Source organism: Haliotis rufescens, unplaced genomic scaffold, assembly GCF_023055435.1.
Source record: "Haliotis rufescens isolate VD_foot unplaced genomic scaffold, xgHalRufe1.0.p SCAF_116, whole genome shotgun sequence".
NCBI lineage: Eukaryota > Metazoa > Mollusca > Gastropoda > Lepetellida > Haliotidae > Haliotis > Haliotis rufescens.
The window spans coordinates 727,060-754,551 of NW_025963798.1; the positions used below are offsets into that span (position 1 = coordinate 727,060).

Genomic DNA, 27,492 nt, shown 5'->3' on the forward strand with positions numbered 1-27,492 from the left:
ACGAGGCGAATTGAAGTATAATAGTTTCCCAGGTGTGTCGATCCAGATTGTGAGTAAATTTTGTTTCAGCCCCAAATAAGCCTGATAACATATCTGTTTCGTCTTGCATTTCAAAATCAACATATTTTGAACGTCAAGTACGTCAATAAGAGAAGAGAAAAACGCATTTCTTTCTGATATCAGCGCTTCACAATGTAAAATAATGTTGCTTTCATAGTCGAGAGTTGTAAAGCAGGTCGATATTCCGGGTACAGAAAAGCTAATTGCCAAAGTACATGGTACAGTTTCCGAAACCGGACGGTCATTTTCATACACAAAACACTGAAATGCACACAAAAATGGCTCACTTATCCGGACAATACATTTCCGCTGGTGGTAATCCTTCCGCTGGTGGAAATCCTTTGATTCGGGAGAAGTCAATTAACCAAGTGACACTGAGTTACGTTTGAGACGAGCTTGTTTATTGTACATGTAATCCCCTTCGATAAATATGGCGTCTTTGGAGGTCGGAGGTCAATGTTGTGTAAGTATGGCCTGTCAACCAGCGAAACGTAAGCGACACGCAGTTACAGCACGCGAAAAAAAGGGAAATTTGTCTCTTTAAAGAAAAACACCCGTCAGCAAGTTTAGAAACCATCATTAAGCATTATGGCACTGCATTTGGACATACCATAGGAAAATCGACAATTGGTGACAGTTCAAACTTCCATGACAGACTTTTTGAAACGTGTATGAATAAAGATTGAGTGGATGTATCTGTTTGCTCTGTCATCTGTCATAAGTTGCATAATTGAAGGGAAGTAACTCTTCCAGTAAGAAGCTGGTTTCAGTTATACGGAAATTCGTTTATACGGACGAATTGTGAAATGACGCAAGTGTCCGTATAAACGAGGCACGACTGTATGTTAATTTCGTATGAATTCTCTTATAACGGGACATGCTTGCGTTATTTGATACATTTGCGAGCCATGATTGTTCTGCGTATTTGCATATAGTTTCGTTAACACGATTTCTCAATTTCAATTTTGGAGGGAAAGTACCCTACTGAGTATATGTAAGAAGGTAGGGACCCAGATTGCATTTTATCAAGTGTTGATTTAAGTTCTCCACACATTGTCTTTGAATTAACAGGGCTTGCAATGGACGCGCAAAAAATATCTTTTGCAAAGTTATTACAGTTCAGATTGCATAAACGACCAAGAAATAAAAGTTTGCATTTATTAATATATGCAGTAATTGTCCAAAGTCCAAGGTTCGAAATAGTAGATTCTGAAGAAGATCTTTTATCAAGACCCTGTACAATGCGTGCAAAATATCTTTGCGTGCCTTCCAACAGAGCGGCATGTTGACCCTTGATGTCATAGAGTAATTCACATCCATAAAGGCTGGTTTTGAGTATCATTCTGTGCCGTATTTTCACGCTTGAAATTGGATGAAGATCATAACTATTTAATCCTAAGCTTTTCAATTCTTGTTTTACAGGACAGATTGTATGTTAGAAGTATTCCACCATACACCGTAGAGTCAGTTTTAGTGATGTATATATTACCAAGTTTACAATGACAGTTATACCCCTTGCGTTTTGCTTTGGTGAACACAATTATTGCACTTTTTGATGGATTATATGTTAGGCGCCACCTTGAGGCAAATGTATGTACAATATTAAGGGATGTATGTAAGCCTCTCGGTGATGCGCTAATAAGTGTAGTATCGTCGGCAAGCAAGACTGCAGGAATATCCATACCATATGCACGAATGCCACATTGTGCTTGTCTAAGGGCTGTAATGAGGTAATTTATAAAAACAAGAAAAAAACAAGCAGAGATTACTCTGCCTTGGCCAACACCTTGTTGAACCATATATTTGTCTGATTGTTCACCTTAGTAGGAAATATAAGCATAACTATTTGTATAACAATGATGTAGTAATTTCCATGTATTACCTCTAATGCCCAGTTTATGCAGTTTGTAAAATAATCCATCGTGCCATATCCTATCGAATGCTTATTCATTATCTAAGAAAGCTGCATAGACTGCAGAGTCCCTTTGTATGTAATACTGAATGCCTACGATCAAAGTAAATACTGACATAATAGCTCCATGTTCTTTTCTAAAACCAAACTGTAGCATATCAGGCAAGTCTGGGTTAAGCCTACATAGTTTGATACGTTTGAGCAGTATTTTTTCAAAGAGCTTACAGAGACATGATGTGAGAGTAATACCTCTATAATTTCGAGGGTCAGATTTTTCATTCTTCCCCTTATATATTGGTATGACCATACCATGTCTGTAATTATGGGGTACATATTGTAGTTTCATCATATGATTAAAAAGTATACGTAAGGAATAAATAAGATGTTCTCCTGCATAGATAATATGTTCATTTGTAATCTTATCCGGACCTGGGGATTTATTCCTGCTGAGGGATTTGACGGCCTCTCTTATCTCTTGACATGTAAATTATTTTTCCAATTCCTCATCAGGCCTCTCTCGTACCTGTTTAAATATCTGTACCTTGCTAGTTTTATCTTCTTTAAAAACATCATCAAATCCTTCGGAATGGTAGGGTTTGGCTAAATCTGAAAAATATTTACCCCATAATCTGCAAATAGCTGAACCACTTTCATCCTTATAGTTAAGTATAGGTATCTCGACCACCCGCCCTCGTTGTTTTCTTACAGTTTTATAAAAAGAGTTTATATCAAGTTCAGCTGACCTCTCAATTTCCCTTAGGGTATTCTTTTTGTTGGACCTTTTCGATTTTCGATGGAGGCGCCTGAAGTGTCTCTTTTCAGTTTTATAAGAGATGTGCGAATCTGAGTTTTCGTCCTTAGGTTTACCGTTATTTAGCCATGCACGTCGAGAAACACCCATTGGGTAATGTGCATCATTTAGTCCATCAGGTTTCCAGAATGGTTTAAGATAAGGTTTATATTCACATTTAGGGATACATTTGGAACTTGCAAGTAAAAGGCATTTACTTATATGGTCGCTATATGTGTCAACATTTTCAGGCTGACAAGACAGATTACAGTCGTGAAAGGAGTTAAGATATGTACCAAATTCACACTGTTACATGTGTATATATTCAAAACGTTGTATGGTATACATGTGTTGGAATGTTTGACCTGTACACTTCACATCCCGCCGGCGTGGCAGGATACGATCTGGTTTCATCACTATTTGATAGTGATTCATAAACACATGCTTATGATATGGTCAGAATCGTACAACGAACTCCACTTTTAGCAGATATTTCTTGTGATTATCGAAATGGTTTTGTCGGGTGTAGTTCCATGACCCCATGTCATGTACTCCATCAACCCTCCCCTCTTACATCCTTTCTCTTTCTGTGCAATGTAGACAAACAAATTACATTTGACAACTCCATTACCCCTGGCCACGTGGGTGAGGCATGTATGGGTTTTTTTGTCCATTGTTATTTGTCTATTGTGTAATAACATGCTGTCACTCAAATAACTTTAATATACCATTATGGACTGGAAATAAATTGAGAAAAATAAGGTTTGTTTTGTCAACAGTTTGTGTTATTATTAATATGCATATAATTTATCCATCAAAGATGACTTATTTTCCCCTATAACATACTGTAATGGGTTCTCCAGCCGTTATAAATGTGAGTTAGCATGGTGCAAATAGACATTTACAGTTACAAATTGACAGCTGAACCGATCGTGCGGGTGATGCAAATTGGGAACTTTTTTGAACGGTTTTGAATTTATTAGTCACATCATCATCCGTGAATAATTACACCACATATTGCATATGACATAAAAATATAACGTTACTGCAAAGAATAACAAGTCTTCATTATGCGCCGAAACAGATTTCCAATGGCGTAAACGCTTTGAAAAATAAATGAATAGCTCACTAAACATCAATGATGGCACTTGGTGTTCGATTAAAGGTAAACATATCTTGTCCAACCGGTAGCACTCGCCGTTCACACAATTTGCATGAATAGTATTTATTGCCAGACGCCGCACAGCTCATAAAAATGCAAATTGTCAATGCAAGAGAGTACCCAGTTTAGATTATCAACTGTAACAGATTCCTTTTGGCGTAAAGGGCAAAATAGGTGATTAAAGTATGAATGGATCACTGAAAATCAGTGATGATACCAGTTGTTGGCGAAAAGGGTAAGCTTGTCCTGCCCTTGCATGCTCACCATCCCCAGTAACGACACGCTATCAGCTGTGTTAGTGTGTGACATTATCACATTCATGTTTCAATATTATATTCACTCTCATTGAACGCATGGTGTTATTAATATGTTCCTTTACACTACTGTGATACAGTGGTGTCACGGGCCGACTCCGTCCGTGGGGGAGTGGGTAGAGCGTCTGTCCAGAGATCGGAAGGTTGGCGTTTCGATCCCTTGGCCTTGTCATGTCACAGATTTAAAGATGGCACTTGTTGTTACCTTGTCTGATACTCGCTATTATGAGGACTGAGTCACTATACTGTGTCTGCGCGGCGCATCCATATTCACGGGGGCAGGGTTTCTCCGTGAGCCAGGACCGTCTTCCGAGTGCATGCACGTCGCTATGAAAATGAAATAATCTTGAACGCGTCGTCAAACCCCATTTCACCTCACCTTACCACTAACGTCATGATTTGGCTACTTTCATGTAAAACAAGGAGTTATTCATGATGTCCTTACTTTACTGGTAACTTAACAGAAACAAAACTGTATTTTGTTTTTCCCGGTGACCCATCTTCCCGAGATAAGAGCGTCTACTAGCCTTTTTATCAAAGTCCACTTACCACATCAAGTCCACTTTCCTGTGCTAAATATGATTGGACTATCGCACATATCCATAGTCCAATCAGAGAACGTTTCACAAATCAACATCCACGACTGGAACACCTTCGTATGTAAGTGATTGACCGCTGCCTGTCTTTGTTGACACGAATTTATTTGTTCGCCCTGTAAAAGCCCAATGACTGCCTGTAGTCGCCATCTTTGTGAAGCTACACGAGATACGAACAGCGATCTGATTGGATATCGCGTTTTAATTATAAGGGGCACAACTCGTGAACAACGCGACGTGGCGCAAGGATCGCGCTAGGGAAAGTGGCCTTGGTGTGGCTAGGGTGGAAATTCGACTTTGATATAGGCTAGTGGACACGCTTGCCCGGGAAGATGCCGGTTACTAAGATCAGTTCAGACAAGATCAGCCATTGATACTATTTAGCATGAAAATACGTTACAAAAGGATTAGAAGGGTTTCCAGGGTAAGGGTGATTAAATTAACAGTGTTTCTAGAATAATGATAATTGGATATCCATGGTGACAAAGACTGCGCGAAGTCTCTGTAGTAATGATAGCAGGGTTTCCATGGTAACGAAGATTAGCTTATACTAACTTAGTCTCGAGAGGGATAATGACATTGTTTCCATAGTGGCAAAGGCTGAACTAACAGAGTCGATCAAAGGCCCCTGTGATAAGCACATTTTCGTCACAGTGCATCATCCTGTGCTGACGTCATGACGATGTTCATACTGTTACGTGTCGATTCCCAAATTAAAACATGTTATTCCAGAAATCTGCACGTAAACGAATTCAGTGTGAAGCCAACAAACAACCAACAAATGATATACAATCAACAATTATATTACAAAATTAACTAGCCTACCAAACCAATACAAATTCCTGCACGGCAATTACATTGGCAGTACACAATGGAGTGGTAGTACAAAGCCAGTTATATCTACTGTGTACTTTCTAGTTACATCTACTGTGTACTTTCTACTTATATCTACTGTGTACTTTCTAGTTACATCTACTGTGTACTTTCTAGTTACCTCTACTGTGTACTTTCTACTTACCTCTAATGTGTACTTTCTAGTTCGATCTACTGTGTACTTTCTAGTTACATCTACTGTGTACTTTCTAGTTACATCTACTATGTACTTTCTACTTATATCTACTGTGTACTTTCTACTTATATCTACTGTGCACTTTCTAGTGACATCTACTGTGTACTTTCTAGTTACCTCTACTGTGTACTTTCTAGTTACATCTACTGTGTACTTTCTAGTTACATCTACTGTGTACTTTCTAGTTACATCTACTGTGTACTTTCTACTTACATCTGCTGTGTACTTTCTAGTTACATCTACTGTGTACTTTCTAGTTACATCTACTGTGTACTTTCTAGTTCGATCTACAGTGTACTTTCTAGTTACATCTACTGTGTACTTTCTAGTTGCATCTACTGTGTACTTTCTAGTTACATCTACTATGTACTTTCTAGTTACATCTACTGTGTACTTTCTACTTACATCTACTATGTACTTTCTACTTACATCTACTGTGTACTTTCTACTTACATCTACTGTGTATTTTCTACTTACATCAACTGTGTACTTTCTAGTTACATCTACTGTGTACTTTCTACTTACATCTACTGTGTACTTTCTAGTTACATCTACTGTGTACTTTCTAGTTACATCTACTGTGTACTTTCTACTTACATCTACTGTGTACTTCCTAGTTACATCTACTGTGTACTTTCTAGTTACATCTACCGTGTACTTTCTAGTTACATCAACTGTGTACTTTCTACTTACATCTACTATGTACTTTCTGGTTAAACCTACTGTGTACTTTCTAGTTACATCTACTGTGTACTTTCTACTTACATCTACTATGTACTTTCTAGTTACATCTACTGTGTACTTTCTACTTATATCTACTGTGTACTTTCTAGTTACATCTACTGTGTACTTTCTAGTTACATCTACTGTGTACTTTCTAGTTACATCTACTGTGTACTTTCTACTTATATCTACTATGTACTTTCTAGTTACATCTACTGTGTACTTTCTAGTTACATCTACTATGTACTTTCTGGTTACACCTACTGTGTACTTTCTAGTTAAATCTACTGTGTACTTTCTACTTACATCTACTATGTACTTTCTAGTTACATCTACTGTGTACTTTCTAGTTACATCTACTGTGTACTTTCTACTTATATCTACCGTGTACTTTCTACTTACATCTACTGTGTACTTTCTAGTTACATCTACTATGTACTTTCTGGTTACACCTACTGTGTACTTTCTAGTTAAATCTACTGTGTACTTTCTACTTACATCTACTATGTACTTTCTACTTACATCTACTGTGTACTTTCTAGTTCGATCTACTGTGTACTTTCTACTTACATCTACTGTGTACTTTCTAGTTACATCTACTGTGTACTTTCTAGTTGCATCTACGGTGTACTTTCTAGTTACATCTACTGTGTACTTTCTAGTTACATCTACTGTGTACTTTCTAGTTACATCTACTGTGTACTTTCTAGTTACATCTACTGTGTACTTTCTAGTTACATCTACTGTGTACTTTCTAGTTACATCTACTATGTACTTTCTAGTTACATCTACTGTGTACTTTCTAGTTACATCTACTGTGTACTTTCTAGTTACATCTACTGTGTACTTTCTAGTTACATCTACTGTGTACTTTCTAGTTACATCTACTATGTACTTTCTGGTTACACCTACTGTGTACTTTCTAGTTACATCTACTGTGTACTTTCTACTTACATCTACTGTGTACTTTCTAGTTACATCTACTGTGTACTTTCTACTTACATCTACTATGTACATTCTAGTTACATCTACTGTATACTTTCTAGTTACATCTACTGTGTACTTTCTACTTACATCCACTGTGTACTTTCTACTTACATCTACTGTGTACTTTCTAGTTGCATCTACTGTGTACTTTCTAGTTACATCTACTGTGTACTTTCTAGTTACATCTACTGTGTACTTTCTAGTTACATCTACTGTGTACTTTCTACTTATATCTACTGTGTACTTTCTAGTTACATCTACTATGTACTTTCTAGTTACATCTACTGTGTACTTTCTACTTACATCTACTGTGTACTTTCTAGTTACATCTACTATGTACTTTCTGGTTACACCTACTGTGTACTTTCTAGTTACATCTACTGTGTACTTTCTACTTACATCTACTGTGTACTTTCTAGTTACATCTACTGTGTACTTTCTACTTACATCTACTATGTACATTCTAGTTACATCTACTGTGTACTTTCTAGTTACATCTACTGTGTACTTTCTACTTACATCCACTGTGTACTTTCTACTTACATCTACTGTGTACTTTCTAGTTGCATCTACTGTGTACTTTCTACTTACATCTACTATGTACTTTCTAGTTACATCTACTGTGTACTTTCTACTTATATCTACTGTGTACTTTCTAGTTACATCTACTGTGTACTTTCTAGTTACATCTTCTGTGTACTTTCTACTTATATCTGCCGTGTACTTTCTAGTTACATCTACTGTGTACTTTCTAGTTACATCTACTATGTACTTTCTGGTTACACCTACTGTGTACTTTCTAGTTAAATCTACTGTGTACTTTCTACTTACATCTACTATGTACTTTCTAGTTACATCTACTGTGTACTTTCTAGTTACATCTACTGTGTACTTTCTAGTTACATCTACTATGTACATTCTAGTTACATCTACTGTGTACTTTCTAGTTACATCTACTGTGTACTTTCTACTTACATCCACTGTGTACTTTCTACTTACCACTACTGTGTACTTTCTAGTTGCATCTACTGTGTACTTTCTAGTTACATCTACTGTGTACTTTCTAGTTACATCTACTGTGTACTTTCTACTTATATCTACTGTGTACTTTCTACTTATATCTACTGTGTACTTTCTAGTTACATCTACTGTGTACTTTCTAGTTACATCTACTGTGTACTTTCTACTTATATCTACTGTGTACTTTCTAGTTACATCTACTGTGTACTTTCTAGTTACATCTACTATGTACTTTCTGGTTACACCTACTGTGTTCTTTCTAGTTAAATCTACTGTGTACTTTCTACTTACATCTACTATGTACTTTCTAGTTACATCTACTGTGTACTTTCTAGTTACATCTACTGTGTACTTTCTACTTATATCTACCGTGTACTTTCTACTTACATCTACTGTGTACTTTCTAGTTACATCTACTATGTACTTTCTGGTTACACCTACTGTGTACTTTCTAGTTAAATCTACTGTGTACTTTCTACTTACATCTACTATGTACTTTCTAGTTACATCTACTGTGTACTTTCTAGTTACATCTACTGTGTACTTTCTACTTACATCTACTATGTACATTCTAGTTACATCTACTGTGTACTTTCTACTTACATCTACTGTGTACTTTCTAGTTACATCTACTGTGTACTTTCTACTTACATCTACTGTGTACTTTCTACTTACATCTACTGTGTACTTTCTAGTTACATCTACTGTGTACTTTCTACTTACATCCACTGTGTACTTTCTACTTACATCTACTGTGTACTTTCTAGTTGCATCTACTGTGTACTTTCTAGTTACATCTACTGTGTACTTTCTAGTTACATCTACTGTGTACTTTCTAGTTACATCTACTGTGTACTTTCTAGTTACATCTACTGTGTACTTTCTACTTACATCTACTGTGTACTTTCTAGTTGCATCTACTGTGTACTTTCTAGTTACATCTACTGTGTACTTTCTAGTTACATATACTGTGTACTTTCTAGTTACATCTACTGTGTACTTTCTAGTTACATCTACTGTGTACTTTCTACTTACATCTACTGTGTACTTTCTAGTTCGATCTACTGTGTACTTTCTAGTTACATCTACTGTGTACTTTCTAGTTACATCTACTGTGTACTTTCTAGTTACATCTACTGTGTACTTTCTAGTTACATCTACTATGTACTTTCTGGTTACACCTACTGTGTACTTTCTAGTTACATCTACTGTGTACTTTCTACTTACATCTACTATGTACTTTCTAGTTACATCTACTGTGTACTTTCTACTTACATCTACTATGTACATTCTAGTTACATCTACTGTGTACTTTCTAGTTACATCTACTGTGTACTTTCTACTTACATCCACTGTGTACTTTCTACTTTCATCTACTGTGTACTTTCTAGTTGCATCTACTGTGTACTTTCTAGTTACATCTACTGTGTACTTTCTAGTTACATCTACTGTGTACTTTCTAGTTACATCTACTGTGTACTTTCTACTTATATCTACTGTGTACTTTCTACTTACATCTACTGTGTACTTTCTACTTACATCTACTGTGTACTTTCTAGTTGCATCTACTGTGTACTTTCTAGTTACATCTACTGTGTACTTTCTAGTTACATATACTGTGTACTTTCTAGTTACATCTACTGTGTACTTTCTACTTATATCTACCGTGTACTTTCTACTTATATCTACTGTGTACTTTCTAGTTACATCTACTGTGTACTTTCTAGTTACATCTACTGTGTACTTTCTACTTATATCTACCGTGTACTTTCTAGTTACATCTACTGTGTACTTTCTAGTTACATCTACTATGTACTTTCTGGTTACACCTACTGTGTACTTTCTAGTTAAATCTACTGTGTACTTTCTACTTACATCTACTATGTACTTTCTAGTTACATCTACTGTGTACTTTCTAGTTACATCTACTGAGTACTTTCTACTTATATCTACCGTGTACTTTCTACTTACATCTACTGTGTACTTTCTAGTTACATCTACTATGTACTTTCTGGTTACACCTACTGTGTACTTTCTAGTTAAATCTACTGTGTACTTTCTACTTACATCTACTATGTACTTTCTAGTTACATCTACTGTGTACTTTCTAGTTACATCTACTGTGTACTTTCTACTTACATCTACTATGTACATTCTAGTTACATCTACTGTGTACTTTCTACTTACATCTACTGTGTACTTTCTAGTTATATCTACTGTGTACTTTCTAGTTACCTCTACTGTGTACTTTCTAGTTACATCTACTGTGTACTTTCTAGTTACATCTACTGTGTACTTTCTACTTACATCCACTGTGTACTTTCTACTTACATCTACTGTGTACTTTCTAGTTGCATCTACTGTGTACTTTCTAGTTACATCTACTGTGTACTTTCTAGTTACATCTACTATGTACTTTCTAGTTACATCTACTGTGTACTTTCTACTTACATCTACTGTGTACTTTCTACTTACATCTACTGTGTACTTTCTACTTACATCTACTGTGTACTTTCTAGTTGCATCTACTGTATACTTTCTAGTTACATCTACTGTGTACTTTCTAGTTACATATACTGTGTACTTTCTAGTTACATCTACTGTGTACTTTCTAGTTACATCTACTGTGTACTTTCTACTTACATCTACTGTGTACTTTCTAGTTACATCTACTGTGTACTTTCTAGTTACATCTACTGTGTACTTTCTACTTACATCTACTGTGTACTTTCTAGTTACATCTACTGTGTACTTTCTAGTTACATCTGCTGTGTACTTTCTAGTTACATCTACTGTGTACTTTCTAGTTACATCTACTGTGTACTTTCTAGTTACATCTACTGTGTACTTTCTAGTTACATCTACTGTGTACTTTCTAGTTACATCTACTATGTACTTTCTAGTTACATCTACTGTGTACTTTCTAGTTACATCTACTGTGTACTTTCTAGTTACATCTACTGTGTACTTTCTACTTACATCTGCTGTGTACTTTCTAGTTACATCTACTATGTACTTTCTGGTTACACCTACTGTGTACTTTCTAGTTACATCTACTGTGTACTTTCTACTTACATCTACTATGTACTTTCTAGTTACATCTACTGTGTACTTTCTACTTACATCTACTATGTACATTCTAGTTACATCTACTGTGTACTTTCTAGTTACATCTACTGTGTACTTTCTAGTTACATCTACTGTGTAATTTCTACTTATATCTACTGTGTACTTTCTAGTTCGATCTACTGTGTACTTTCTACTTACATCTACTGTGTACTTTCTACTTACATCTACTGTGTACTTTCTAGTTGCATCTACTGTGTACTTTCTAGTTACATCTACTGTGTACTTTCTAGTTACATCTACTGTGTACTTTCTAGTTACATCTACTGTGTACTTTCTAGTTACATCTACTGTGTACTTTCTAGTTACATCTACTATGTACTTTCTAGTTACATCTACTGTGTACTTTCTAGTTACATCTACTGTGTACTTTCTAGTTACATCGACTGTGTACTTTCTAGTTACATCTACTGTGTACTTTCTAGTTACATCTACTATGTACTTTCTGGTTACACCTACTGTGTACTTTCTAGTTACATCTACTGTGTACTTTCTACTTACATCTACTATGTACTTTCTAGTTACATCTACTGTGTACTTTCTACTTACATCTACTATGTACATTCTAGTTACATCTACTGTGTACTTTCTAGTTACATCTACTGTGTACTTTCTACTTACATCCACTGTGTACTTTCTACTTACATCTACTGTGTACTTTCTAGTTGCATCTACTGTGTACTTTCTAGTTACATCTACTGTGTACTTTCTAGTTACATCTACTGTGTACTTTCTAGTTACATCTACTGTGTACTTTCTACTTATATCTACTGTGTACTTTCTAGTTACATCTACTATGTACTTTCTAGTTACATCTACTGTGTACTTTCTACTTACATCTACTGTGTACTTTCTAGTTACATCTACTGTGTACTTTCTGGTTACACCTACTGTGTACTTTCTAGTTACATCTACTGTGTACTTTCTACTTACATCTACTGTGTACTTTCTAGTTACATCTACTGTGTACTTTCTACTTACATCTACTATGTACATTCTAGTTACATCTACTGTGTACTTTCTAGTTACATCTACTGTGTACTTTCTACTTACATCCACTGTGTACTTTCTACTTACATCTACTGTGTACTTTCTAGTTGCATCTACTGTGTACTTTCTAGTTACATCTACTGTGTACTTTCTAGTTACATCTACTGTGTACTTTCTAGTTACATCTACTGTGTACTTTCTACTTATATCTACTGTGTACTTTCTAGTTACATCTACTATGTACTTTCTAGTTACATCTACTGTGTACTTTCTACTTATATCTACTGTGTACTTTCTAGTTACATCTACTATGTACTTTCTAGTTACATCTACTGTGTACTTTCTACTTATATCTACTGTGTACTTTCTACTTACATCTACTGTGTACTTTCTAGTTACATCTACTGTGTACTTTCTACTTACATCTACTATGTACTTTCTAGTTACACCTACTGTGTACTTTCTAGTTACATCTACTGTGTACTTTCTAGTTACATCTACTATGTACTTTCTAGTTACATCTACTGTGTACTTTCTACTTACATCTACTGTGTACTTTCTACTTACATCTACTGTGTACTTTCTAGTTGCATCTACTGTGTACTTTCTAGTTACATCTACTGTGTACTTTCTAGTTACATATACTGTGTACTTTCTAGTTACATCTACTGTGTACTTTCTAGTTACATCTACTGTGTACTTTCTACTTACATCTACTGTCTACTTTCTACTTACATCTACTGTCTACTTTCTACTTACATCTACCGTGTAGTTTCTAAACAAAAGCGGTAAATTTGCTAGCTGCAAATGAAGGAAAAGATTGCTGTTGAAGAGGCTGTTCTGCTCAAATAGTTTTTCTAACTTTTTCCAGATCATTGAAGGTGAGTTTTAAGAATGTAGATTTTCAGATAGATTTGTGATCGCGGCACCCGCCAAAATGTCTAACATTCTCTATCACCCAGGGTATAATCATTACATACACTATCTCCAATATAGTTTTTCAGTGCATGCGTGATATTAAACAAGTCTTCGTCCTCGTGGTTTCACTAGAAAAGTTCAGGGTCAAGCTGTACGTTTTTCAACTACACATGGGGCTGCAGTAAACTTTATCATGTTAATTATTATGTTCAAATAGTCATGCGTTCAACCTCGGCTCGACCCTATTTTGTTCGAAGTGTTGGGGTGTGTGTGTGTGTGGGGGGGGGGGGGGGGGGGGGGGGGCTGTTTTTATCGAAAAGCATATGTGCTTCCTGTTCAAATCTTGAAAAAACGTATTATACTTCGTTTCTTTGAATTAAATTAATGATATTTCCTTAAAAAGAAATACCGACGTAATTGTATGATATTTAAATATACCAAACGGTAATTGCCGGTGTGAATGAGGGCGTATCTCCGCGTCTACATCACATAATATACCCTTGGCATTAATAATTACCATAAATAAACAACGCGTATTTTGTTTTGTTTTTAAAATTGTTATCATAATGGAAACTTCTAGACATATAATTAAAGAGGAAGCGAGGCGTAATTTTTAATTGAATGACTTCATGTTTGTTATGTATTATCCGACATATGTTGTTTTCTTTATTTGCATTCCACATGAATTCATTCCCATTATTGGTAATTGTTTCTATTTACATGAAACTTAAGCATCGCAGGTGATAAATATTGATGAGGGACACGGGCAGTACGACAGAAGAAATATCACTCTAAGCATAAACACTCTTCCAATATGAAGCCAATTGTCGGCGATGAAGAAAACACTGATAAGGTTCAGTCTTGTCACGATTGTGTTGGGGCTATTAGGTGAGATTGTGACAGCTTCAGAGTTACTCTGATTGAGAATACCGTACATTTAAAGGGGCATCAACGGTAGGGACACTAGTGGGCGGAGCTTATTCGAGTGATCTGACAGGTCAATATGACGTCATGATAACAGACGAATTTCACTGGTTAATGCGTGAAGGGGTGTCGTCATGTAAACGCCCAACCACGTGGGCCGTTTGACAACAAGGACGTAAGTTTTAATGGTAATAACTATCAATTTAATGATTCCAAGCCTTTTCGATAAACGCGTAGGCCTTAGGTTTCAAAACCTGCCTGCCAAGTCGTCTTCACCTCTTAATAAAATGATACTGTGGACTGTTCGCGATTTATCCAAAACAGTCCAACACACAAATTATAGTTCTTCCCTATTCTCTGGACGAGAACGAAATCTCCTAGCAACCACGCTCAATAAGCGCATCAAAGTTGATTGCTGCTTACAACTGTAAGTATGAGCAACAAAACATTTTCATGTGGCGGTTAATTGGACGGACAGTTGTTCGATATAATCAGGGAGCCTTTTGTCCTTTCGATTATGACATTGGTGACTTTATCGTGGAGAAAGTTCCAATTCAAGAGGGGCACGGGTGGCCTAGTTGTCTAAGGCGCCGCGATTCGCTGTGCAGAGTTGCGTCCCTTGGGCACTCTAGACACTTATGATTGTGGGTTCGAATCCCGGTTCGCCCCGATTATGTTTCTTGGTTTGTCAGCACCATACCCGTGCTCGTGGGTTTCACCGAAGTGGTAAACGTCTGAGACCTGCATCACTTCGTGCTTTCCTCCCACTATAAGCTGACACTCCGTGATGTAACTGGAATACTGTTAAAAGCGGCGTTAAACCAAACTCACACACTCCAATTCAAGATGACATAATTCCGATCGTCAATTCGAATCGACAAGATGGCGCCTCTCTTCCCGCCCTTGCAAGTGCAACAGAGAATTTGACAAATTCTGTGCCGATTCTTGGGATTAGTGAATCAGTGTCTCAGCGATATTTCATTGTGGAACCAGGTGAAGCCTAATGTGTATGTTCACACTTCTTTTGTCAACACACCACAGACAATCGCCGTTAGGGAATGGTGCGGCCACCTTGTTGCAGAAATTCGTCGATTCCAAAACAGTATGGCTCAAACTTCTGGACTGAGGTGAGCTAAATAAACGAAGTGTATGGAGAGCTTGTAGCTACTCGGACTTGAAGAAACGGATATTAAACGTTGCAGCAGATGAGAATTGTTGTGGACAAAACGTGAACGGGATCCCAGATTGTATTTTAAAACTTGTACGTGATGTGTATCCAAATACCCCGATCACAAAATACATGGGATACATGTGTGATCAAACTCAGTTTTGTGTGTGAAAATTCTGTGAAAGAAAAGGAAATCCACAATTAAAGTTGTCTTGGAATATGAGTATCGGAGTTTTCGTTTATCGTAAGTATCGAGATAGGCCTAATGGAGCTCAAAACATCAAGTATATTTCGTTACGTATTTATTAGTTGCTTATGTGCATCCGATTCGTTATTTTGACACACGTGACATATTCAATATATTGCAGTCAAATTGCTTCAAATTAGGCCCCTACCTGAACACTTTTGAAAAATCTGTGTAATCTGTTTTATAAATATAATTTGATTATTGTGTGGTATCTGTTGAATCCAAATGACCAAAACTAAACAAATATCTGTACTTTTCAGACTGAACTGAAAGAATCATGTCAGTTTCATATTTATGTATCGTTACTGTTACATTAACCGAAACTGTTGTTCTGCTGCTGTTCTGCCGTAAAATATACAAAAGAATACACCTTGACCACAAATGCATTGAATGCGTCACATGTTCACATGAACATGTGCTTTTCTATTTATAGGACAACCGTAAATAAGCTCCGCCCAATGCGATTAATGCAAACACGATCGATTCGATTTTTTTATGATAAAACTACAGAAGATTTATTGACTTTTATCTAGATATGGAGCCATTTGTGGCATCCAGGGTTTGTTATTTAAGTTGATACGAAGTTTTACGGCCAATGGTGATCTTGTTTGCGTACGTTTTTCAAAAAGTTTCTCCCAACACTCGCTTGTGTTTACATTGTCAGTCATTGTTCGAAACTAAACACCGCCACCTTATAGTCAGGGTGGGGCTTTAACAATAGCCATACTCAAAACCAATAGGTTGTGGTCTGTATATAAGGCAATTCATCTGATACGGGCTTTCAAAGCCGACACGTTTAACGTCCAATCAAGCAGTTTGAGGTACGTTACTGTTGTGATATGTATACTTTGAGGATGCTCTTTTCTGTATAATAACACATGTAGCTGAACGATGCAGCTGAAAGATGCTGCCTTATCCTATGATAGAACTTTGTTTCTACTCCTTATCCTCAGGTATTGCCTCATCAACCATTTGTCCTTGTTTTTATACCCGCATGCAGCAACATAGACGTTAGCCTTTGCTCGGCCGGACCAGGGACCATGCGTCCTGATTGGCATATTTTATTCGCGATTAGTCTTGATGAGCTGGAAACAAACGAATAATTCCCTAATAACTCGAAAATATTATTTCTCATCTTAAAATATATGCAAGAGCTGTCTTTTATACTTTGGGAATGTATCTTTCAACCTCCAATAGAATGTTATTAAACAAAAGGGTTATTTTGTAGTTTAATGTAAGAGAACGTACAGGATCAGTCGATAATTCCACGATTCCGACTTTATAATCAGTTTGTGTTTATGAATCACTATCAAATAGTGATGATACCAGGTGCTCGAGAAAAGGTTAGCGTAACCTGCCCCACCCGTCATGAACAAGGCAAGTCAATTGTTAACCTAAAAAAACGGAAATACAACGTACTCGTAAGTCAAAATGAAGTCATCGGATATCATTTTTGTCACTGATGCCCCAAATTTAGAAATGTCCTCTTCCCGTCTACTCTATTTAAGCCTTAAGTGTGGAAACCGTGATAAAACAACAATTACCAAGATTCGTATGGCGCTCTTCATAGAAAGGGCACGCTCGATTGTACCTTAAAAGAAGTGAAAGGTAGACATGAAAGGTTGGAGCTACTGGAATATAGCTCGCCATAAAGTTGACTAGTAGGAAGTTGAAGTCACCCCTCTTGTCATACAGTCTAGTGGAGAGTGTTTTACAACGAATAAACTAACGGATCTCTCAACATAGATGACAATGATATGCGTAAAACCTATATTTTGCTTTATTTACGGTTTATATTTTGCTTTATTTACGGTATATTTGGCTTTATTTTCGGTTTATATTTTGCTTTATTTACGGTTTATACTTTGCTTTATTTACGGTATATTTTGCTTTATTTAAGGTATATTTTGCTTTATTTACGGTATATTTTGCTTTATTTTCGGTTTATATTTTGCTTTATTTACGGTTTATATTTTGCTTTATTTACGGTTTATATTTTGCTTTATTTTCGGTTTATATTTTGCTTTATTTTCGGTTGCACAGAAGTACAGATTTCAGAGCACAGCTTTCGTTTTCATTTCGCTTGATTTCGTCTGAACCATAATTTTATTAAAGTTACAAACATTTATTCTGAAATGTACAAGTAATTCAGGGATGTATGTATTGCAACAGATTGTGAAATAAATGTGGTGTAGTAGCAATTTCATAACACGTCCTACGCGAAACATGATTATGTAATCACTATCGGAAATGACATCAACTTTGTGTTTGTAAGATGCTGAACGATTCTATGGTTATTGGCGGCGTTTCAGAAACATTATTGATGATTTCATATTTCACGAATACCCGTGATCAATAATATGATATTTTTGTAATTAAACCCTCCGAGTTGATATCGGATATATATATTTATAAACAGACCCGAAATAACGCCTTGAATGATGATTTATTGAAGTGTCAAAACTAGCGACATTTCCGATGTGCCTTTGGCTTTGCTTAGAATTCACAGAACAGTAAATTTCCCGCAAAATTCAAAACTGTGAATAGTTTTCATGTGTTTGATGTAGCTTTAGTGAGAGTTGATGACCAAACAACATATATTTGATTGTGGCAGAAGGTTAAATGCACCCCACAACAAATGCATTCATTGTACAGACACGGTATACTGACCCCAAGCCGACCAGTCCTTGTTTTAGCCCCTTAATGCCGAGCGTTAGACAGGGTGACAACAAGGTCCATCTTTTATGACGCGGCCGGGATTCAAATCCCGGATATTCACCAAGAGGACGCTCTACCACTAGACCACAGAGGCGGTCCCAGAGAATATAAAATATGAAGGTTTTGTTGGGCTATGTACATTCTTATTTCCATTGCGGTTCTATTTGATTTTACATATTTTATGTAAATATTTCCTCATAATGCCATTTGCCAAGGGTGGTACAGCCACTACCTTTGGTTTGCTCCAGACAGTCAGATGCAACACCGTAATATAACTTAACTTGCTTCCAGAAACATTCCAAGGAATGTCAACATCAATTTAGTGCCTTGTGCTATAACCGTCGATTCTTTTCACCTTGCAGCATGTCTTCCATGGAGCCATTTCGTATCAAACTGGTGGAACCTTTACCGAAAATAACCAAAGGCGAAAGAAGAAGGACAATAAAAGACAACAATTTCAACCCATTCAGATTGAAAGATGACGACATTTGTTTTGATCTGTGGACAGATGCTGGAACCTCCTCTATGAGTATTCATCAGTGGGCCAGCATGCTGGGGACACACGAAGGTTCTTTTAACCCCACCAGTTTTGATACATTTATTCAGAACGTGGCATCTCTAACAGGCTTCCCTCATGCACAGATACATCCTGTTCACCAAAGAAGTGCCTCGGAACACACACTGTTCTCGATTCTTGCTCAGCAAAAGTTAGCAATCTTTAGCAACAGCTTGCATTCAGCTGCTTCTAAAATCGCCAGAATGGTAGGAGCGTCAGTAACAAATCTTCCATGCACATTTATCAATAACGGTAGTTTTAATGGTGACCTTGACTGTGATAAATTGGATAAAGAATTCACCAGAATTCCTACAAATGCCGTCGTTATCTTGACTGTGACCAGTGATGGTCAATCAGGTCAGCCTGTATCCATGACCAACATAAAAAATGTCTCTCAAATTTGCAAGAAATGGGATGTCCCTCTGTTTATGGATGGGTGTCGTTTTGCCGAAAATGCCTATTTCATCAAATTAAGAGATGAGAGGTATGTGGATAGTTCAGCCAGAGACATAGCCAAAGAGATGTTTTCCTACTGTGACGGCCTGTATCTGGCTGCACACATGGATATCCTTTGCAACGTTGGGGGATTCTTTGCCTGTAGACGTAAGGACCTGTTTCTCAATTTTATAGATACATACAAGAAGATCGGGAGCACGAGAAAACATGGTGGAACGGCAGCAAGGGATCTTGTAGCTGTTACAGTTGGCCTGACAGAAGGGCTCGAAGACCGCTTCTTGAAGTACAGAATTGAAAGTTTGTCCACGTTTGGAGACATCTTGAAGAAGGCCGGCGTCCCATTAGTTGAGCCAGTAGGAAGTGCCATCTACATCAACGCTGCCAAATGTTTACCCCACATTCCCACAGAGCAGTATCCAGCTTGGGCCCTGCACTGTGCCCTGTATGTAGAAGGTGGCATACGATGTAAACATGTTGGAGAGTTGCAGGATGTCGAGAACAATACTCAAGACAATCCCCATCACTTCTTACAAATCTGTCTACCGAGGCGATGTTACACCTTTTCTCACATGCTGTATATCGGTGAGGTTTTTAAGTGTGTATTGGCCCAAAAGGAAAACATATTAGGGTTATGCTTGATGCAGAAAGCCACAAATCCTGAGTCTATATCATTCGACACAGTTGGTTCATGCTCAGTGAAAAGAGGTACTCTTGAACAGTAGGTCTTTGTGAGAATCAGTCGAACGGGAACTCGCGGCCTTCAGCTTGTTAGTCCGACAGCTAACCGACAGAGCTAAATCCACATTGTCAAACATATTTGAAAATTATCTAGTCATACCTAAGACGTTACGGAAGTGAAAGGAAAGGGTGGGATAGGTGAGGGACACTAACGAAGGTTACGGATAGGCATGGTGTCTCGTGACCTTAGCCTACGGATGAGTCATCCTGATGCCATTTGGCACACTCGTCTCATACCGTAATCTACAAGATTACCGAGTGGTGAGGAATGAGCCGATATGGCGCGAACTGAAATGAATGACATGGGTTTGAATAATTCGTCGGGCGATTTTGTGACAGAAAGGTGTGAGAGGGAACATAGTAAGGATAATGTGGATCACAGTAAGGAGTGAGTGAGTGAGTACTGTTTTACGCCGCTTTTAGCAATATTCCAGCAATATCACGGCGGGGGATCACAGTGAGGAACGAGGAAGGCATATGCCCCTATTCCACTAAGCGGCGCTCTGTGGCGCTCTTACAAATCGCCATAGATCGCCATATGGAGCGCGAAGATCTCCAAAAGCGTTACTGTATCGCTATCTGATCTCTAAATGATCTCCATGATCGTCAAGATCTCCGCCTGTCGACTGCCCTGCACAAAGATCCGTGGCGCTCTGCCAGAATGCCGTCAGATCACTACTTGATCGCCGAGATCGCCATCGGAGCGCTACTTGATCGCCAAGGTCATAATTAGAGCGCTATCGTATCACCTTAGAGCGCCGCCGATCGCCACGAAAGACAAGGACCTACCCCTCTGCTACCAAGCGTAGATCTGATGATCGACTTAGAACGCTACGGGTTTTTTAAAGGATCGGACCCAAAATTCGGCGATCGGGTCGCAATAGGACTCAATAGGTCGCCTAGATCGCAATGATCGCCATCAGAGCACAAATAGAGCGCCATTGGATCGCATCCTGATCGCCTTGGATCGCAAAAGGAGCGGGAACTGATCGTGCAAGATCGCCATATTTTGTGTAAAGACGAGCAAGGGTCTTCAAGTCACTATCGGATCGCATAGATCGCTATTGGATCGCAACAGGAGCACTATCTGATCGTAATCAGATCGTTAATGCCCCCAGATATAAATGAAAAATGAGGAGACCTATGGCGCTCCCACAGAGAGCAGAAGAGCATCTCCTAGTGGAATGGGGGTAGCATTGCTAGTGACGATCCGACGGCTTATAGAATCATTACTGAACAATTGTAGCGGATGGAAGTGGCTTGTGTGAATGTTCCAGCACAGTTTCCAGTAGCCAAAATATTCTACACTAAACCCTTTCATCCTGCTTTCTCGACGTTTTGTGTTAAGAATATTCCGCTAAAGAAACTAGTATCCACGAAGCGGGTACCTAGGCCTCAGGATAGACTATCAGTGAAGCCAGTGCCACTCACACGAAAACCGGAGCCTACAAATCTAATTGATTTCTTGCAAAATATGTCCCTCCAGAGACATTTGGATGTATGCAGCCTAATAAACTGCATTCCTGGGTATAATAATGAACAGTAATTGCTCAAAAAATGTTATATGTATAATCGTTCCCATTTATAATCTGATTCATTTTAGCACCATGAATTATGTTGAAACCAAAATATAAAATATGTTTAAAATAAAAGTGCTTTCATAAACTAGCACTTACTATAAAATGCGCCGCTGCAGGCTGTATTTAGCAAACATATATTCAAAACTCTCGACACCGCTGAGCTTATTCAATGACATTGTGTGCAGAGATGGATCACTGAGAGGCGTTCGCCTTCTCAGACACCAGGACATTGTTTCGTCGGTGCAACCTTGCACACGTCCCATGGTATTATGCCATGTTTGTAAAGTTTGTTGTGCTGTATTTAATAATCTCAGAAAAAATTCAGTTTCGATTAATGCCCCTGACATTTCAATGTTCGTTTACCTATACGATCACCATTTCATCAAGTTTGTTCAATTATATGAACGTGACTTGGACGCTCATAAGACTATATGACAAGAAGGATCACTTTAACGTTACGCCACCACACCTCCGGACTAAGGCCTTGAAAGAATTAACCATGATGCATACTCGATTGTACCTCCAATATAGAGAATGTAGACACAAACTGCCAGAGCTGCAGGAATAGTGCTCGACATAAAGGTGAAGTTGAAGGAACGTGAAAGTAATCCATCTTGTCATACAGTGGATAGTTTCTTGTCATTCTGAATCTGTATGCAATATGTATATGTATATAAATATTAAACAGATGAGGCAGCTTCTCGAAGCCTGTTTCTACTATTTCAAGCCAGGGGATAACACACATAAAAGCTTATACATGTACCTACACGTATTAATCATTTCATACTCCTGCTTCAATATGGCATTAGGATTTAAGATATTTGGTGTAGGGTGGTATTATTTAAACCTCAATTCACGCATGTTTCTCATTTTTGTGGTGGACTATTCGAATTAGGAATCATTATTCAGATTTTGGGGTTTAATGTGTAACCAGTTGTGTTCGTTCTTTGCTGAATGAAACATGTCATAACTGTTACATAATATTATTATTTTAATAAAGATTCAGTAGCTATGGCTTGTGTTTTCTTGAAGTGTCGAAATCTATTTTCTCTGTGGCCTCACAGCCGCGAAAGCGTGACCAGGTAGGATGTATCCACATTTTTTCTAATTGCAAACAACTTGCAACTGGTTGATATTTATCCGATAACCATAGCGATATTGTTTCAATGACGAAGGTCACAGGGCTGAGTCAAGCACACATGGTGACCACAGACACGTCTGATGGCACCGAATGTTCATGGTACTAGAGACTGACGTGGACGTCGTAATGCAGCATAAAATGGTTCATATCCTGAGCTACAGCTTTAAAAAAATAATCTTTCACAATCCTTCACTGAACACCGCCACCAGTCAACCATCCTAACTACCTGATCAATTAGAATGTAACTCTCTTCATTGTGATCGTACAACCAATTTCAGTCACCTTACTTGTTGCTTCAAATGAATGGGTTTCTTCTTGGAAGATTTGACATAATCACTGTTTTGGTTGAGCGAAGCTCAGCAGGACAAGAGCTGGGAGGTGTTGATTGAAGATGTTGTTTATTAGTCCACTTCGCCACAAGCTGATACTGGAGCTTATGTTGTTAATTTGTCCACCTCGTTACACGCTGATGCTCGAGCTTATGTTGTTTATCTGTCCACCTCGTCACATGCTGATACTGGAGCTTATGTTGTTTATTTGTCCACCTCGTCACATGCTGATACTGGAGCTTATGTTGTTTATTTGTCCACCTCGTCACATGCTGATACTAGAGCTTATGTTGTTTATTTGTCCAACTCGTCACATGCTGATACTGGAGCTTATGTTGTTTATTTGTCCACCTCGTCACATGCTGATACTAGAGCTTATGTTGTTTATTTGTCCAACTCGTCACATGCTGATACTGGAGCTTATGTTGTTTATTTGTCCACCTCGTCACATGCTGATACTAGAGCTTATGTTGTTTATTAGTCCACTTCGCCACATGCTGATACTGGAGCTTATGTTGTTAATTTGTCCACCTCGTCACACGCTGATGCTCGAGCTTATGTTGTTTATCTGTCCACCTCGTCACATGCTGATACTGGAGCTTATGTTGTTTATTTGTCCAACTCGTCACATGCTGATACTAGAGCTTATGTTGTTTATTTAAAACCTCATCAGATCCTGATGCTCGAGCTTATGTTGTTTATTTGTCCAACTCGTCAGATGCTGATACTGGAGCTTATGTTGTTTATTTGTCCATCTCGTCACATGCGGACATTGGAACTTATGTTGTTTATTTGAAACATCGTCACATGCTGATATTGGATCTTATGTTGTTAATTTGTCCACCTCGTCAGATACGGATAATGGAGCTTATGTTGTTTATTTGTCCACCTCGTCACATGCTGATACTGGAGCTTATGTTGTTAATTTGTCCACCTCGTCAGATACTGATAATGGAGCTTATGTTGTTTATTTGTCCACCTCGTCACATGCTGACACTGGAGCTTATGTTGTTTATGTGTCCACCTTGTCAAAGTGTGACACTGGAGCTTATGTTGTTTATTTGTCCACCTCGTCACATGCTGACACTGGAGCTTATGTTGTTTATTTGTCCAACTCGTCACATGCTGATGCTCGAGCTTATGTTGTTTATCTGTCCACCTCGTCACATGCTGACACTGGAGATTATGTTGTTTATTTGTCCACCTCGTCACATACTGACACTGGAGCTTATGTTGTTTATTTGTCCACCTCGTCACATGCTGATACTGGAGCTTATGTTGTTTATCTGTCCACCTCGTTACATGCTGACACTGTAACTTATGTTGTTTATTTGTCCACCTCGTCAGATACTGATACTGGAGCTCATGTTGTTTATTTCTCTTTCATGTCCCTCCTTCTGACCAATCAGATTCTACCTCTCATATCACTTGCATTTGTTTCAAACAAAATGGCGTCGCCCAGTGAAGGCGATCCGATCGATAATCAAGATATATATTGTGATGAAACGGGCCTCACTTCGCGAAGTGCATAAAATCTTCGTGAGCACCTTGATTAAAAACATGAAAAGATGTTCAATATATCTGACGCGCCAAGTAGACAGTACATATGCTTGGCAAATCCTGCAGTCGACCAAGATGTGCACGGCAGTTTACGAACCTGCTGTTGAATTCGTTACACTTTTCTGATTGGACCACTGCAAAAAAAATCCATCTTATACAAGCTTGTATATGCTTTGGAATGATGATATTTCCAAAGGATATACAAGATTGAAATAATGATATATACAAAAATATACAATTTTGTATATATGACATATACAAAAATATACAATTTTGTATATATAATGTATCCAAATTTGTTTTCTTTGTATATTTTGGTAAAGGGAGATAATTGTTATTATTTGTGTATGATTATTATATATGTGCAAAATGGAGTGTTTTAACTTGAGCACTGTGTTTCTTTGTGTATGTTGATTAAGGGGGATAATTGCTATGTATTGTTCTATAATTGTTTTGTATGTGTAAAATAGTGTTAGCAAGTTCCAAAAAACTGATATAGTGGCGTGTAACATTACTGGAATGTTTAATTAGTACTCCACACTGTTAGCGGGAGTACATACTCTCCTTGCAATGATATTGACGGGTAAGCGATTGAGGCGTCTGGTACTTTTCCTGGCGCGGTGCTTGGTATGTGAGTAGACGTTATGGTCAAATGCACAGTGAGGATTAGCTGTCGGGGGTGATTGCATTGGCGGTGACTTCTGTATTGAAAGTGTTGAAATCGATTTGTGCTGAGCTTGGATTCGTTTGTACGTGGAGGCCGCGATGTGATTTGTAACATGCTCTCGTGCACATAGAAGATTAGCCAACAGAGTGGATTACACAGAGGATAAAACCTATTTTATCATTACTTAAAAGTTTGAATTTTGTTTGTTCTGAGCTGTCGGTTTAATTGTAGGGTAAAGATTGTTATAATGTCAAATCTCGGCGGAGCACGGAAAATCGCGTTTTTTTAAAGCAGTCCTTGGAAAAATCCTCTTCAAAATATAATCAAAGATTTTTTTTAAATACTCCGAAAATATCGTGTTGCAGGACAACCGTGGCGGATTGTCCTGTTTTCGATCAGAGTCTTCAGCATCAAACATGCCTTTATTATTATTCATAACACAATCATGGGATCTTAAGTTTCCGGACATCAAGCTTTTCTCAATATGCTTCAACATGGGAAAGGGCATTGCACGTTTGTGACAGTATTGCTCCCAGGTGGCGGCGGCGTCCACTAATGCCTTACATCCACTAATGCCTTCAGTCTACAATAAACAAGGTCATGCACCAGTGATTTTCAGCGATACCTGCTATCAGTGCTACCCAACCTCTAATTGGACAAGTTCACTTTAGTGGAATAATGCCGATAGGCGACAAAAGACAGAAAGTTGTATGAAGTCACTTTTTATTTCACATTGCCATAACTACTAACAGCAATAATTTATGATTTCTGTATCATTGCATTAGTATACACATAGTATACACCAGCAGATATTTCAAAGAAATCTAATATTGGAAGAGTTCATTCCTAGCATGGGGATGTTGTTTTCAATGTGTAGGCATTATTCCACACTGCTTTATTTTTTTGTAGGCAATAGTTACTGTAGGCAAAAGTGGACGGGGAATTTAGTGGTTGGAACCCAGGTGGCCGGGTGCGCGGAAGCTATCCCGATTTTTTAAGAGTACTGATTTAACTCCGAAATTTTAATGCATCCGCCATCTTTGTTTATTTGACTTTTGCCACTGTTAGATTTGTTGGTAAGAATATTGTCCAAACGGTACGAAATGGCTTAAAATGCAATCAAATGTTTAAAACATTTCTGGGGGCTTAGCCTAATATCGTTTGCAAAGTCAACAAACTACGACCGTAAATGTAATGTACAACAGACGCAAGAAAATTTTTACAAATTCTTACAAATACAAATGATAAGTCGAATATGAATACTTATACCTGTTCTTTTAGAACGAGAAATTGACACATTGACGTATTCAGATTAAATTGATATTTTCTTTACTTACGTAAATGCAAATGATAAAAAAATATTCAACAGTGAGATACTCTGGCTATTGCGCAAAGAATCCAGTCCCAATGAAAGTGAACAGCATGCCGATGTTATACAAAGCAATCATATAATATATCGCAACTTATAGTTCTTAACAATCAGGCCATGAACATGATGACGGTATCAGTGGGCACATGGTGGTATTTGAAGAAAAAAATGATAACACATGTCAGCAGTCTAGGAAGTAATACACGGCATCTTGACAATGAACAAAAAGAAGAAGGAGAAGAGTTATTAAAGTGTCACTATTTAAACATCCAACCATTTTGGCTTACGAGACAAAATACACATTCACACCCCCATAGAAGTACCACGAACAAACACTTCTGCAAATTCAGTCACTAACCCACCCACATATAT

At 37.8% G+C, this 27,492-nt stretch overlaps 1 protein-coding gene across 1 annotated transcript; it reads left to right on the top strand.

Moving 5' to 3' along the window:
• Nucleotides 1-19,483: 19,483 nt before the first annotated feature.
• Nucleotides 19,484-21,207, top strand: LOC125378197 (tryptophanase-like). The gene is made up of 2 exons (XM_048393180.1): nucleotides 19,484-20,318; nucleotides 21,086-21,207. The coding sequence occupies exons 1-2, from the start codon at nucleotides 19,484-19,486 to the stop codon at nucleotides 21,205-21,207; spliced, it is 957 nt and encodes a 318-aa protein (XP_048249137.1).
• The last annotated feature ends 6,285 nt before the right edge of the window (nucleotides 21,208-27,492 follow it).

Bases quoted from the DNA above. Each gene is read 5' to 3' on its own strand.
- LOC125378197 (XM_048393180.1), top strand. From the start codon at position 19,484: ATGGTAGGAGCGTCAGTAACAAATCTTCCATGCACATTTATCAATAAC. The intron at 20,319-21,085 runs GTGAGGTTTTTA...ATGATCGTCAAG, and splicing joins TTCTCACATGCTGTATATCG to ATCTCCGCCTGTCGACTGCC.